Here is a 12,965-nt window from a genome sequence, read left to right on the forward strand (position 1 = left end):
CCATTGTTGACAGTGAAGACATCAAGAGTCTGTGGGGATTTGGCGGGCCGCCAATCAAATTCCATCCTGTCAGGACATATTGGAGCATGGCTTTTCCGCATCTCCCTGTCTCCAATCCCCCTAAGAATCCTGGGTAATTTAGCAGCTAATGAGCACTGCGCCTGCGTTGCCCGGGACTTCTGCTCGCGATCTTGGAAGCGCCGAGCGTACTGTTGGCCATCATTTGACTTGGCAAAAAAACCCAAATAACTCTCTCGCTCTGCTCTGGCTTTTTTTACAGGCCAGTGAGCAGACAAAGCCGAGCAAATTTGTTTTATTATTTTAGCTATGGCTTATTCCATTTGCATTTCATTCTTTTTTTAATTGCAATTTAAAAAAAAAAGTAAAAATGTTTTTTTTTCATTTAGTATCATTTATTTTGGCTGGCCTGCGAAGTACTAGACGTCAGTAGAAGAATACTTTTAAAAAAAATTCCTCGCCACCTAGTCTTTTCAAACTTGAGTCTTGATTAAGAGGGGGTCGTCTTACATTCAAGCCAATATGCTAATTGTGCATTTGGGCTAGCGAAGTGGCAAACATTTTTTTTGCGAATGAATCAAAGCCTTTAGCCCGTTCTAGCCCATTAGTACTACGTTTCAATTTGTCCGAACTTTATTAGAGAGCCGGATGGGCATTTCCGTGGAGGCCTTTCGTCGGGGGCTTAAGAGCTTCTTCTTTGTTTTTGCGTGCGCACCCAATAAAAAATGGGTAAAAATATCCATTTTCCTGATGGATAAAATGACGGCGGATGTTTTTGTGCGCCAGGGTTGAAAGTTGACTCAATTGGGCTATTAAAGACGATGACATTCAATAGAAGCGCTCTTTGAACTCATTGACTGGAGGGGGGCAAAGGTCACGGAGTAATTGCGCATCATTTTTCCTTGAAACTCAAATATTCATCGTGTGAAAAAGAAAATCAGTATTGAATGTGAATGTATTCATATTTTAAAAAGAAAGGTTATTGATTTCATTCCATCTAACACAATTTGTAAGCTGTAAAGTGAAGTGGAATCCCAAAAATCAAAACAAAGACTTTTCTTCCAATTTTTTGGGGGGATTTTTTTTATTTGTATTTTTTTTTATTCCCAAATCGTCTGACGCTGATATCGCAACATCTCCTTCAATTTCACGCATGGGAAATCGTTTTGATTCTGTATCTTCCCTTTACAAAAAAGGCAATACGTTTGCGCGCCCGCACGCTGTTCTGACGCGATAACAAAGCCGACTTTTCACGGCCAGGTGGATGGGACTTTTTCATTCTTCTTTCTCACTCGCATAAAGATTTTTTTTTTGATAACCTGGGCCAAAGTCAATTGCCTTAGGTGAAGCCATTGACGACGACAGACGTCCAATCCCTTTGTTCCTTCGTTTGCCCCTCCCACTCAATGCGATTCAGTTAAACGTGTGTGTTTGTTTATTGTTTTTATTTGCCTCGATAAAGACGCAGCGGGTCTTTTGACGGACTGGCTAAAAAGTTTAGCATCCCCTTAACGACGTATTTGATGACTGAGTTAAGTTTTACTGGAGCCGGCCAAAACAAAGTGCGGCCCAGTCAATGTTAACGTCGATAACGGGAAGATAATAAAAGAAAAAAAACAAGAGGCAAAAGGCGCCGTTGTAGAGCGAGCGAACGAGCGAGGCTTTGTCCTCCTCGCCGTCCTCCGCCAGCCTCGCGCTAATGGCTTTTATTTGCAGCCATGTTTAGCTGAGCGAGCGGTGAGCGGCAAACATTGTTTTCTGCTAAGTGCGTCGCATTTCAAGCGGGACAGCACATTTGCTGAGTTTGGAGTCGGCCGGCCGGCCGGCGTGCTAATGATTCGCATGCGTGCTTGCGTGCGCAAACAATACCAACAGATGGAGGCGACCTTCATTTATTCCTTTTTTTATTTGGACGTGCGCAAACGAAATGTTCGCCGTTCAACATCCAATCCATTTAGGACCAAATTTACACCAAGCCAGTACTTTCCAAAGAAATACTGGATTTGAACAATATGGAAGAAAATTAAAAATATATCCTTTAGTTAAAACACACGTTCAAAGATTGCCATCAAGTGCCAAAAATGGATTGGACGTCTGTCGCCGTCCACCGGGTTCAACGTCACTCTCGTACCGTGACTCGTGCGACGCCAATGTTGGGACCCGGCGCCAGTGAGCCGTCGCCGGTGACCTCTGACCTTTCTCAAATTTCCTCCAAATTTCTTTGGTGCGCTTTGAGGTCAACGCCATCCAAAAGTGCTAACTCCACACTAATGAAAGTCCCATCTTATCTCCCCCCTCATGAATTTTAATGGCGACGTGCAGATTACATTTGTGTAGATGGTGCGCACGCAGCTTTGGCTCTTTTCCACATTTCCAGCGTCAGCCGGCGCTTATTGTTTCCCATGAATACATCAGCGGGTTTAAAGAAAATGCCGGCCGGGGCTAAAGAGGCCAAGTGAAAATGACGTGCGCTATCTCCAATATCTCCAAATGCATCTTTTCCTTCCCAAACTTCCCAACTTGTCGCCTTCTGGACAAAGATAAGCAGTATGGTCAGCTGGATAGCGGGATCTTGATGTGCCTCCCCCACACTCACTGTATCAATTATTCTCCCGTGTCACCTTCCATTTCCAGGGCGGAATGGGAAATGGAATAAATGGCACGTTCTCGCTCCAATTGGTGGGAGGATGCGCGGCTCACTGGGGTTAAATAAGACGCGCCAAAGGGTTAAATATGGCTATTTCCTCAGTCAAAGATATTTGCAAGTGATGAAAGAACGCAAAGGCTTTTCTGGCGGTTACGCTAGATCGCATCCGTGTGGAAATGGGAAGGTTTAGTGCTTTTCAAACAAAACAAAAAGCAATAATCAATCATCTGTACAGCAGATGAAAAACAATCTTTTCAAAAAAAGTCAAGTTAAACATCCGAGATGAGTAGAAAGGACCCAATTTCTTAATTTGGATCACTCCATAACAATTAAAAATAGCATCCACTCAGATTTCCTTCCCTTATCGCATTTATTTTTCTTTCTGATGGTTGTTTCTATTTTTTTTTGCCAATTTGTCAATTTTTAGGGATCGCTGTGAATGACTTTGTGCCAAATGAAGTAAGACAGTAAACTGCTTTTCTTGTTTTGTTTTTGTGACGATAGGGATCAGAGATTTTTTTTTATTTTTAGGAGCGACATGCATGTCCTTGAGCGTCACTTGTTCGTTTCCTCCATTAATTCCCAAAAGGATGGCCCGCTTCCACATTTCTTTCCCGTCAGGCGGGCGTCCGGTCAGTTCGTCCTCGAGAGCCCGCGCCTTCCGGGCCGCTCGTTTGCCGTCCAAATGGAAGGTGCGAACGACCGACCGACCGCTCGCTCGCTCCTCGACTTTGTTTTGACTCCTTCGATTTGGCAATTACGCTTGGACCCCGTCTGATGTTTTTGGATATTTCCAAAGGCGGTGGGGTCGGCGCCATATGCCAGCGCGCCGGCGTGATGACGGCGCGCCCGTTAGATTACTTTCACCTCATCAGCCCGGAGCCTCTTGGCAGAGGCCGACGGGATTTGCTCTCGGCGGGTTTGCGCCGCCGCGTGCCGGAGGGGAAGGACGCCAAGGTGGAGGCTTCTTGGAAAACTTCAAATTACAAACTGAGCCCGTTAAAAAAAAGGAGCAGTGTGGTACTATTTTCGCTGGTCTAGTATCCGTCACGTGCTGGGTATTTTTTTTCCTTCTATCGTAGTGTCCACAGCACTCGATAAAATGCAGTTTAAGTGTACGGCAAACAATGCCGTCTCTAAATGAAGCCGTACAGAAGCGCTTTGCTGTGGCGTACGGGTATGCTCATCTGACAGAAGGCCGCTTTTAATCTCCTAATCCCTAAATCTTCCTCCAAACAGGCAAACGACCCGTAAAACACGCAAAAAAAGGGATTCTTCTATCGGTCGCTTCTGAATCACAGAGATGTCCAATGAATAAGTAGGAAACAATCAAAAAACACACGTCATAAGTATACGAGTGCTATTTCGAGCTGTGTATTTTTTGGGATGAACGCCTCCAATTCCTTTGGGGAAAATTTTGCAACTTGACCTTTTTCCTTCTGTTGCCATGGTGAATTCAAGTATTTTTTTACAGCATTCATCATTGCAGCTCATTGAGCAGGTTCCAATATTTTCCAGTAACTGCATTTCTCTCTTGGGTTTGAGTAAAACCAAACGTCATTTGAGTACATGTTACGGACGGATACGAGAAACAATGTGAAGATGAAACTAAGTGAGACGGCAGCATAAAAAGGCGCCTTTGTGTCCTTTTAGAGGGCGAGGGGGGCCACGGCCACGTATTTATCTGACCGTGTACCGTCAAATAAAAAGCGCTGACTTGCACTGACGTGAAATGCGGAGGGTCGTCCGAGGTCGGGGCCGATGCAATTTCGGACTGTCAGTCCACGTCGCGGCCGTGGAATAAAAGTCACATTCTTTTTTTCTCTTTGGCCTACTACATTTCGTATTTTTTCTGGTCAATGTAGACGTATTTTAAGTGTATTTAATCGCTTGAGATGACTTTTGCATGCGGCAGACATGTTGGCTCTCACGAAACCAGTAGAAAATAATGCCAGCGTATGCCCCGTTTTTTTTTCTCTTGTACAATTGATTGCGTTTGCCTCTAAAATGTCAATACATTAGCATGGAAAGCACACGCGTTTGTTCCAAAAGTTCGCGTTTTGTTTGACATTTACACTTGCGGCAATTGTTCCGGGTGAAGAGGCGATGGATTGCGAACCCGGGCTCGTTAGCTTCTTTTCCCCCCCAAACAAACGGAACGGCGTACTCGGCGGCACCCGGCTAGCTAGCTCTTAGTAGCTGCTGAGTAAATGACTTGACGGCTAAGCGGAACATTGGCAAGGACGCGCGGCGTATTGAAAGAGGAAAGAAAGCGTGAAAGGCCTCCCGCTGGGCGGGGACCCGTCACCCCCGTCACTCCATCGCCCCCCCCCCCCCCTCCCCCCCTTCTCGTAACTGACTTTGAGCCGAAGCTCGGCATCGCGAGACGGCGGCGTACCTGTCGCCGCCCCACTGCGATGGTAAGACGCTCCGTCGGGAATGTGAGCAAAGTCAAATGTTTCTTCTTCTTTGGTGGCTTAACACTTTTTGGAGGGAAATCACTACAAAGGAGGTATTTGAGGTATTATTTTTCAAGATAGTGGAGACAAAGCATCACAAAAACAGGCTCTTCATCTAAATCCTTGGGCTTTATAGCTATTTTTTTCAAGTGGATGAACCTATGCTCTCTGTCGGTTTGTGGCGAGTAGTCATTCCGTCTTTGCCCAGTACGAAAAAAAAGCTTTATGGGGAAAGTCATGAACAGGAAGAACACAAAACCTGGCGTCCACAGTTCTCGGAATTTAAACGGGTGAATATTTACCGTCAAATATTTTCTCGGCCAGCGACGGCCATCATTCGCCGCCGGTTGACGGGTGAACGCGTCGGCCGGCATCGACGGCGTTCGTCGTCCGATGCCGGTCGAAATGAGTTTGACGTCTGTGCGGCAATCGGTGACATTTTTTTCTCTTCTCCTCCAACAGCAAAACCTCCAACACGAGCAATCATCGGCTGTCGTGGATAATTTCCTTCAATCTGCCCGACGTGCGAAGACGCATCTCCGGGCGGGCGCCGCCGACTAGTGTTGGAAACGGTCGCCCCCGCCCCCCCAGCTGGCGGCCCATCCGTCCTCATCAAAAGTAAGAGCCTCGTTTCGGATCGTTTCCGAGCCGTCTTTGCGCCCTGACCTTTCCCGCCGTGCCCATGGGCTAAATTATTCTTCGTTCTGCCACCAGGCAGGGGGGGGGTCTTTTTATTTCCCCCGGCCATTCGTCACGCTCGTCTCCGGCCAAAAGAAAACGCGCCAAAGCGCCGGTCAATTCCGCGCCCGGCCAGTCGTACATCACGTTCGGGGCGTATGGATTTCTAATATCTCGCTACGGCGCTCGGGATGATGTCACGCTCTCCGAGCATCCGTCAAATAAGATCCCGAAAAGATATGCAAAATGGCCGGCTAGAGACCATTAATAAAGATAAGCCGGCGTACTTTGGAATGACGCCGCGGGGGATTGAAAGCGCCGTTGGGGACGATTAGCTAGCTAGCGGACTGGGATCTATTCTCCGGCGTTGGAAACGCCCATGGGATCATCCATCAGAATGGCGGACCTCCGCCAAGGTCAAATCCGCCTACTTTGGACGTTCCTACGCACGTGGCGCCTTAATATTATTATAGGTATGCGTACGTTGGGCATATTTGGTGGCCCGCGAGCCCGTTTTCGCTAAGCATAAATGGCCACTTTGTCTTCGAGATGGCCTTCTGCCTGCCCACTGCTTTTTGGGTCACGTGGAAGGCCGTTTTAAAATCATCTGTTTCTTCTTTTTTGGGGGTTGAAAAACAGCGTTCATAGCAAGTCACTCGATGTCCGCGCTAGACGTACTAAAGGCGTCCTTCCTCTCCGTTTGGCCACGTTTCAGTGGCGGCGACGTACATTAAAGTTGGCATTTGCCGGCCTTTCGTGGGCTGACGTTGACAACGACGGGGTCGCGGAGGACGGCGAGCCGGGCCTCGACAGCTTAATTGACAGACTCTGCCAAGAAGTGTGCGTCCGTCCGTCACGTCTACTCATCGACGTGGCGTTTTTCGCGCCTCGCTCGTCGACGGTGAAAAATGGCGACTGACGTCCGTGGCCGTCGTCCGCTTTATCGCCTGTCGTTAGTCTTTACGGCTTTCGTTACGCCGTCCATTTTGACCACGGCCAATCCTCCCACTTTCAATGAATTGAATGGTTTAGGCTGCAGTTGGTTAAATTCTTTTTTTCAATTCAGTTGAACTTGATGAATATAGCCTTCATTCATTGGTACGTTGATTTATAATCCATTTATTGTACGGATAGTGATAATAATGATAGCTAATTTCATTTCTACATATATATGATATGTAATATAGACAAACATAGTGTTGATTTGTGCTGATTGGCAGGCATTTCCAAGGCCCGCAATTTTGACCATTGCGTTTGAAGTTGTGGCCAAAAAAAAGTCAGTCAGTGAGATAAAGACGGACAGACGGACAAGCAAGGGCAAATGGCAAGGAATTGGAATTTTCATCAATGAGGATTGATCTCCTTTGGAAATGCTCAAAATAAGATAGACATCTTCATCAAAAGAGCCCAAAGGCTATTGATTTTGTTGTCGACAGAGCGGCGTTTTGTCGCTTGACCTTATTTACAAACGTCTCCGTCCCGTTTTTTTCTCCCTTTGGCGGAATCCGGGTTTGTTTTGAATCGTAACGCGTTGGCACGATCACGTGAGCCCACTTGAACGGAGCGCCGAGCCACGGCGGCTTCCGCCATTGTCAAAACGCTCTAAAGCGACGGCGCCCTGCCTCGTACCTCGTAAATTGTCCGCGGCCACCTTTCCAGATGAAGCTTTTTTGCCCTTGACTGGAGACGTCCCGGGGCAGGCAGGCAGGCAGGCAGGCCATCTTGTTTTGTCTCTCTCTCCTCGTGTCCGTGTCAGCGTTTAATTGAGTTGACGCGTATTTGATGGCGCTGCTATCCTGTCAAAAGTCTCTGACCTTGCCTGCCAAAAAACTCCGTCCAACGCACCTGTAGGCTCACTTGGTTGTTTGGCTTCCTCCGTCGAAAATCCCATTTGGCTTTTTTTTGTTTTTTTCCACCCACTTTAGTGAAGCCTTTTTTTAACTTTTGAAGATAAACTCAAAGTGACGTTGTGTTGGGAATTGAGGAATGGATTTTTTTCAGCGCCCCCGCTGATGATAGACTCGCTCCCCCCGACCGCCATTTTGACACCCGTGCCTCGGAGGGAATGTTTTTTTTCTTCCCTTCCTTAAGTAGATCAGACGTCACTGAAAAATGATGGTGAGCGAATCATCTAGCTTCATTCCTTCTTTCCTCCTCACCTGGCGCCGTGACAACGCGCCGTCGCACCGTCGACGGCTCGATAACGACCTCGGCGGGAGCGCTGCCTCATTTTCGCTTTTTTTTTCCTTCATCAGACCTCCCGCCATTTCCGTCGCCTCTTGTTTAATTTGGCGTGATGAAAGGGTGCGCCGCGCCGCGTCGGCGGAGTAAAGCAAACAGGAAGCTTTCAATTACACCTGGCATTATCTGCTTGGCGACCTCCTCGTAAAAGTCTGGCCTAGCCTCTGCGTTTTTCGCGATGAGCGCAAATGCCACCGAGTTGTCGCTCGTTAAAATTAAACGCCGCGATCTGCTCCCGGAGTTAATTGCCAAAACGTCGGCGGAGAGCGCTGTTGTTTGTGGCCATTTCGCGTCGCGCCCTTGAGCTTTTTGTCAACGAGCTCAGTCGATCGGTCTTTGGCGCTCGCCGTTAGAAATGTCCAACCATAAAATTGTCTTTACCTGCGCCGACCCTCCTCGTACATCCTCAAGTCTGGAAAAGCAGAAGCGGGGGGGTAATATATATACTTGGTTAGTTGTTGGTCACTTTTGTTTCGCGCGAGCTAAAATTCAGAGTTGAGCACCCAAATCCACCCGTCGCTCGACGTCGACCGTCCACCCCTAGCTAGCGAGCTAGCCGTCCATACGTCCGTCCGTCCCCGGGAGAAAATATCTGAAAGATGTGTTGGAGCGTATTCAGTATTCATTCCCCCGAGGAGCCGGATTAAGTCGATCCGATCCGAAGTAAGCCGACGTTAAGACGCGTCTGTGTGTCAGCGTCGCAAAGGTCGAGAACGGGATGAATATTGTCCTTTTTGCGTCCTGGCCGGCACGTCAACGGCGCACGCGCGGCAAACGCACAAGCCGGCTTAGGCCGCCGTCCTCGTCCTCGTCCTTGCGTCAACTCTCTGACCAAAAAGAAAGCGGGCGCTGTTTAAAATTCCTCTCATGACTTTTTTGTGATCAATTACTCATTTCTGGGTGGCGGCTTTAAAGACCAGGCGCACGCCGCATTGTATGAGGCAACGGCTCGTAACTTTTGCGCCCCCGGACACGCTCCATTTGGGCTGGAAAACCGAAAGCGGGACACGGACAAATCTCCAACGGCCATCCGGATCACGATCTTTGAGAGTCCAGACCCGGCCGGCCTTTAGAGAAGCGACCTGGAACCGAGACAAACCGGGCGGGGCCAGATGGGAGGAGGCTTTCTGAGACTCCAAACGGAGACTTTGCCTCAGACCAAAGCCAACAGCAATAATACTTCCTCTTGCAAAGTGGAGACCCAGTCCACTTTACTTTGAACTTGGGTCTATTAGAAAAATAGCCCACATTTGTGTTCCGTCTACCTCCAGCCGAGCTCGTGTCGCACCCGGGCAAAGGCCGGAGAAAAAAAAACTCAAATGGGGGGGGGCGGCGTGGCCAGCGGGCGTGAGGACAAGATTGGCCCAATACATCATAAAAGCCATTAAATAGCCTGTTATTGGGTTTTGGAGGCGCGCTGGGTGGCGGACGGCGGGCGACGGGCGGCAGGCGGCGGGGGGTGGCCAATCTCCTTTTGATCTCTCATTTTTATCTATGGCGTCTTCGCCAGGAGCGTTGCAAAACAAAGTGGGCCAGGTCCAATCGGCAAACGGCAGCCCCAAAACCGCAGGTGGCGGCTCCGTCTTGTGATTTGACCAAGGGAAAAATCAATCCCGCCGTCTATACGCCGCTACGGGTTAGCGCTTGGAGGACTGGAGTTAGCGTGCGAGAATGTGTCGGCGACGCCCATTTAGACCGGGAGGGCCGTACGCCATAAAGTGGGACGGATGTCAGTCGGCGTTGAGTTCTCCAAAAGACGGATGGTTTGGAGCCCATAAAAAATGGTTTTAAAAAATTAAAAAAGAGTCAACGTGCAGGAGATGGGCCGGCTGGCCGGCCGCGTGCTCCATCGATTGATGCCACGGCCGTTTAGCTTGCGCTTTTCTCCGTCCTCCAATCTCCCCGCCGGATGTTCCCCGAAGAGCATCCGCTTGTCCCAAATGGAAAAGGATGGCCGTCATCTCGGCGGGTGAAATGGAGCGCCGCGTGCCGGGAAAAGTGGCGGGGGAGAAAAAATTTTGAGGGATGAACGTGTCACGGAGAAGATGAATCTTTTAGGTGGTCTAATAGCCGTGACCTAACGTTTTCGGCGTTGAATGAAGACCCGCCGTCCTCACTTTATCGGGTTGAAGAAGCCCGGCTTGAATCCCGGCTAGAATCCCTAACGTGTGGCAGCCCAATGCTAAAAGCTAACCACGGGCTGACGCTATTGTGAAAATTTCTTCTACTTGTTATATTGAGCTGATTTTCCTTTTCAAATCTCTCTCAGGCGTGGCGGTGGCGATGGCGGTGGCGGCGGCGGTGTTCCACTTGAGACCAGACCCAATGGATGCTTGCTCACGCTCTCATCTGGCAGTGCAAACACTCGAGCGAGCGCTACCGAGCAAACAGGCGCAATCCCCGTGATTTTCTCCAGCTGTCGGCTAACGCGGGAGGGAGGGATGACTTATTACTGTGGCCATTCCAGCTAGCCAAAGCGCCAAACTTCACGGTAAGCCTCCATTTTGTCACCGTTGCATCGTCTCCACTTCCATCTTCGAATGGAGAAAGCGCAAAACAAATTTAATCCGTGTTGGCCATTTTGCCAGCCATTTTTTAAGGGGAGGGACTAATGTAGGTGGCCAAGCATGGAGAATCGGTACCCCAAAAATGTCAAAGTCCGCCGTCTCTTAAATATTACGTCCAATATCGCTAGGCTAAACCCAGGAAGGCACGAGAAAAGATTGGTCGCGGGATAAATGTGTTTTGCTGCGCCAAATGATGGGCCTGAAGGCTTGGCATTCAAAGGAAAAGTCTGGGCATGGAGAACCCAAAACGTTTTTTTTCACGTCTTTGTTTGCCATCCTATTTCCCCGTCGCAAATGAGCTTTGTTCCTCGCCAGAGGTTTTGTTGGGATATTTTGACGCAATACTAGATTCCGTAGCCTTTGAAGGGAAGTCGCCGTTCGCGATAAGTTGAAGACGGATCTGGCCGATGAGAAGAAAAGATAGAGGGAGGGGGGAAAAGGCTTTTGAGTCGCGTCGCCCTTTGCCCATCAGTCATTTCATCTGGTTTCTATGGCAACCCTGACGCCAAACATGCGGCGCTCCCGAGTCCGCGACACGTGCCCATGTATTTGTCGCGAGTGCAACTCCGTCCTCTCGCCAGAGCGGACGCAGTAAAGGAAACGAGGCGATTTGTTTTTGAGCCTGTTTTATTCCCTTTTTCTTACAAAAGACAATTTGGCTGGTCAACCAGAGAAGACACAAAATGCATACAGAAAAAGAAAATGGAAAAAACTGTACAGTCACTTTTGTGGCGTCCTAAACACATTCTCTACAACAACCCGCGTTCCCACATTTCAGACCATTGGGCTAGCTAGCGAGATGAAAAAGCAACAAGTGGGACTTTTTCTTTTACACCATTATCGGTTAAACCACGACGCAGATAGAGGGCGACCGATTTCCGCGACCGGCATGCAAGCGTGTCAAACAGCTGGCTTTCTCTCCAATTGCTATTCAATCCATGACTCAATCCAACCGCTACCCTCCAGCCAGCCTAAATCAACGGCAGCCCCAAACGGGCTCGGGTCCGTCCGGAAGGCGCTCCGTCGTTGACGTAGTTTAGCAAATTTCCCAGCTCCGCCGTTACGTTACGTTACGCCGAGAAGGGTCGCCGGCGTCCGATCTGACCAGGGGAAGAGGGCTAATAGCACACCGTCTAAAAGGACTCACGAATACTAAATGCGGACATTGACTGACATTTGTGGTTAGCACTGGTGAAGACGATCGACACGCGCACGCAGAGAAAAGAAAAGAAAATACACGGGAAAGCTTTTTAGTTGTCGTTTTTTTTTAAACTCTTAAAAAAAGTGAGCGTTGTGCATAGATTGTGGTGCGGTAACCCCTGTGTGTTCGGGGACCTAACTTGCTGTGATAACACGGAAGGGAGGCGCGGCGCCGATGTACCAGTTTACGCGCTGGCACTCGTATCACGCTTTCTCCCGACGGGACTTTCACAACAATCTTGTTTTTTTTCTTTGTTTGTTTGTTTGTTTTGGGGGGGAAACACGTTAAAAGCCAACACATTGAATCGTGCTCCTCCCCGTTCCACCATTAAACACCGGCGGGCCTTTGAATTTTTCAAATCAAGTCCTATCGGTATTGGACAGTTTGCCGGGGGGCTCAAGCCTCGCCCACCCAGACGGCCGCGTTGCCCCCGGTGACGTCCGAGACCTCACAGTGCGGCGTCTTCTGTTTCCCGTCCAGGACCGAGAGCGAGGCGGCCGAGGGCGTCAGGAGGTAGCGTCCGAAGGGGCCGCTGGCCACCAGCACCCGGTAGGGCGGCCCCCAGGGCCAGCTCCGGGGGCCCGCCGCCTCCTTGAGGCCGCCCACCGCCTGGGCCCGACCCGAGGACGGCTCCAGGAAGAGCAGGTCCGGGGAGGAGTCGGAGACGGCGGCCGCCACGTATCGCTCGGAGGCGGCGAAGGACGGCTGGAAGACCAGGTCCGAGACGGGCGCCGTCCCCCCCGTCTCCCGGCGGAGGAGGAGGAGCTCCCCCCGGAAGGAGACGCCCTGCAGCGCCAGCCGGCCGTCGGGGCCCGCCGAGGCCACGTGGCGGCCGTCGGGCGACACGAAAGCCCGTCCGCTGACGTTGCCGTTGGGGCCCACCACGGCGTCCGTCACGGCGTCCACCATCAGCTGGCCTCTCCCGTCCCGGCACTGGACAAAGTAGATGCCGCTCAGGTGCGTGTAGGCCGCGCTTTCCGGCACGCAGCCGTAGTCCTTGAGGCTGACGGTCTTGACGCGGCGGAAGGTCTCCAGGTCCACCTTGTGGAGCGCCGGCTCGTCCCGGAGGAAGACCAAGGCGAACCTTTGGTGGAAGGAACAAGAGTCAATAAGGTTAGTGGAACGACCGACGCCCGATCCGTCGGGATCAATCC

At 50.2% G+C, this 12,965-nt stretch overlaps 2 protein-coding genes across 4 annotated transcripts in view; both read right to left on the minus strand.

Annotated features, from left to right (window-relative positions):
* skp1 (S-phase kinase-associated protein 1) overlaps positions 1-12,965 on the minus strand; it is a 119,864-nt gene that overhangs the window by 9,072 nt on the left and 97,827 nt on the right. The window lies entirely within an intron of this gene.
* fstl4 (follistatin-like 4) overlaps positions 11,220-12,965 on the minus strand; it is a 65,703-nt gene continuing 63,957 nt past the window's right edge. For all 3 annotated transcript variants that reach the window (XM_077592322.1, XM_077592324.1, XM_077592323.1), the window contains one exon: positions 11,220-12,895. In XM_077592322.1, coding sequence (XP_077448448.1) covers positions 12,208-12,895 — 688 coding nt within the window. In that variant the 3' untranslated portion in view covers positions 11,220-12,207. The remainder of the gene's footprint in view (positions 12,896-12,965) is intronic.

Source organism: Stigmatopora argus, chromosome 22 (assembly GCF_051989625.1).
Source record: "Stigmatopora argus isolate UIUO_Sarg chromosome 22, RoL_Sarg_1.0, whole genome shotgun sequence".
NCBI classification, from domain to species: domain Eukaryota; kingdom Metazoa; phylum Chordata; class Actinopteri; order Syngnathiformes; family Syngnathidae; genus Stigmatopora; species Stigmatopora argus.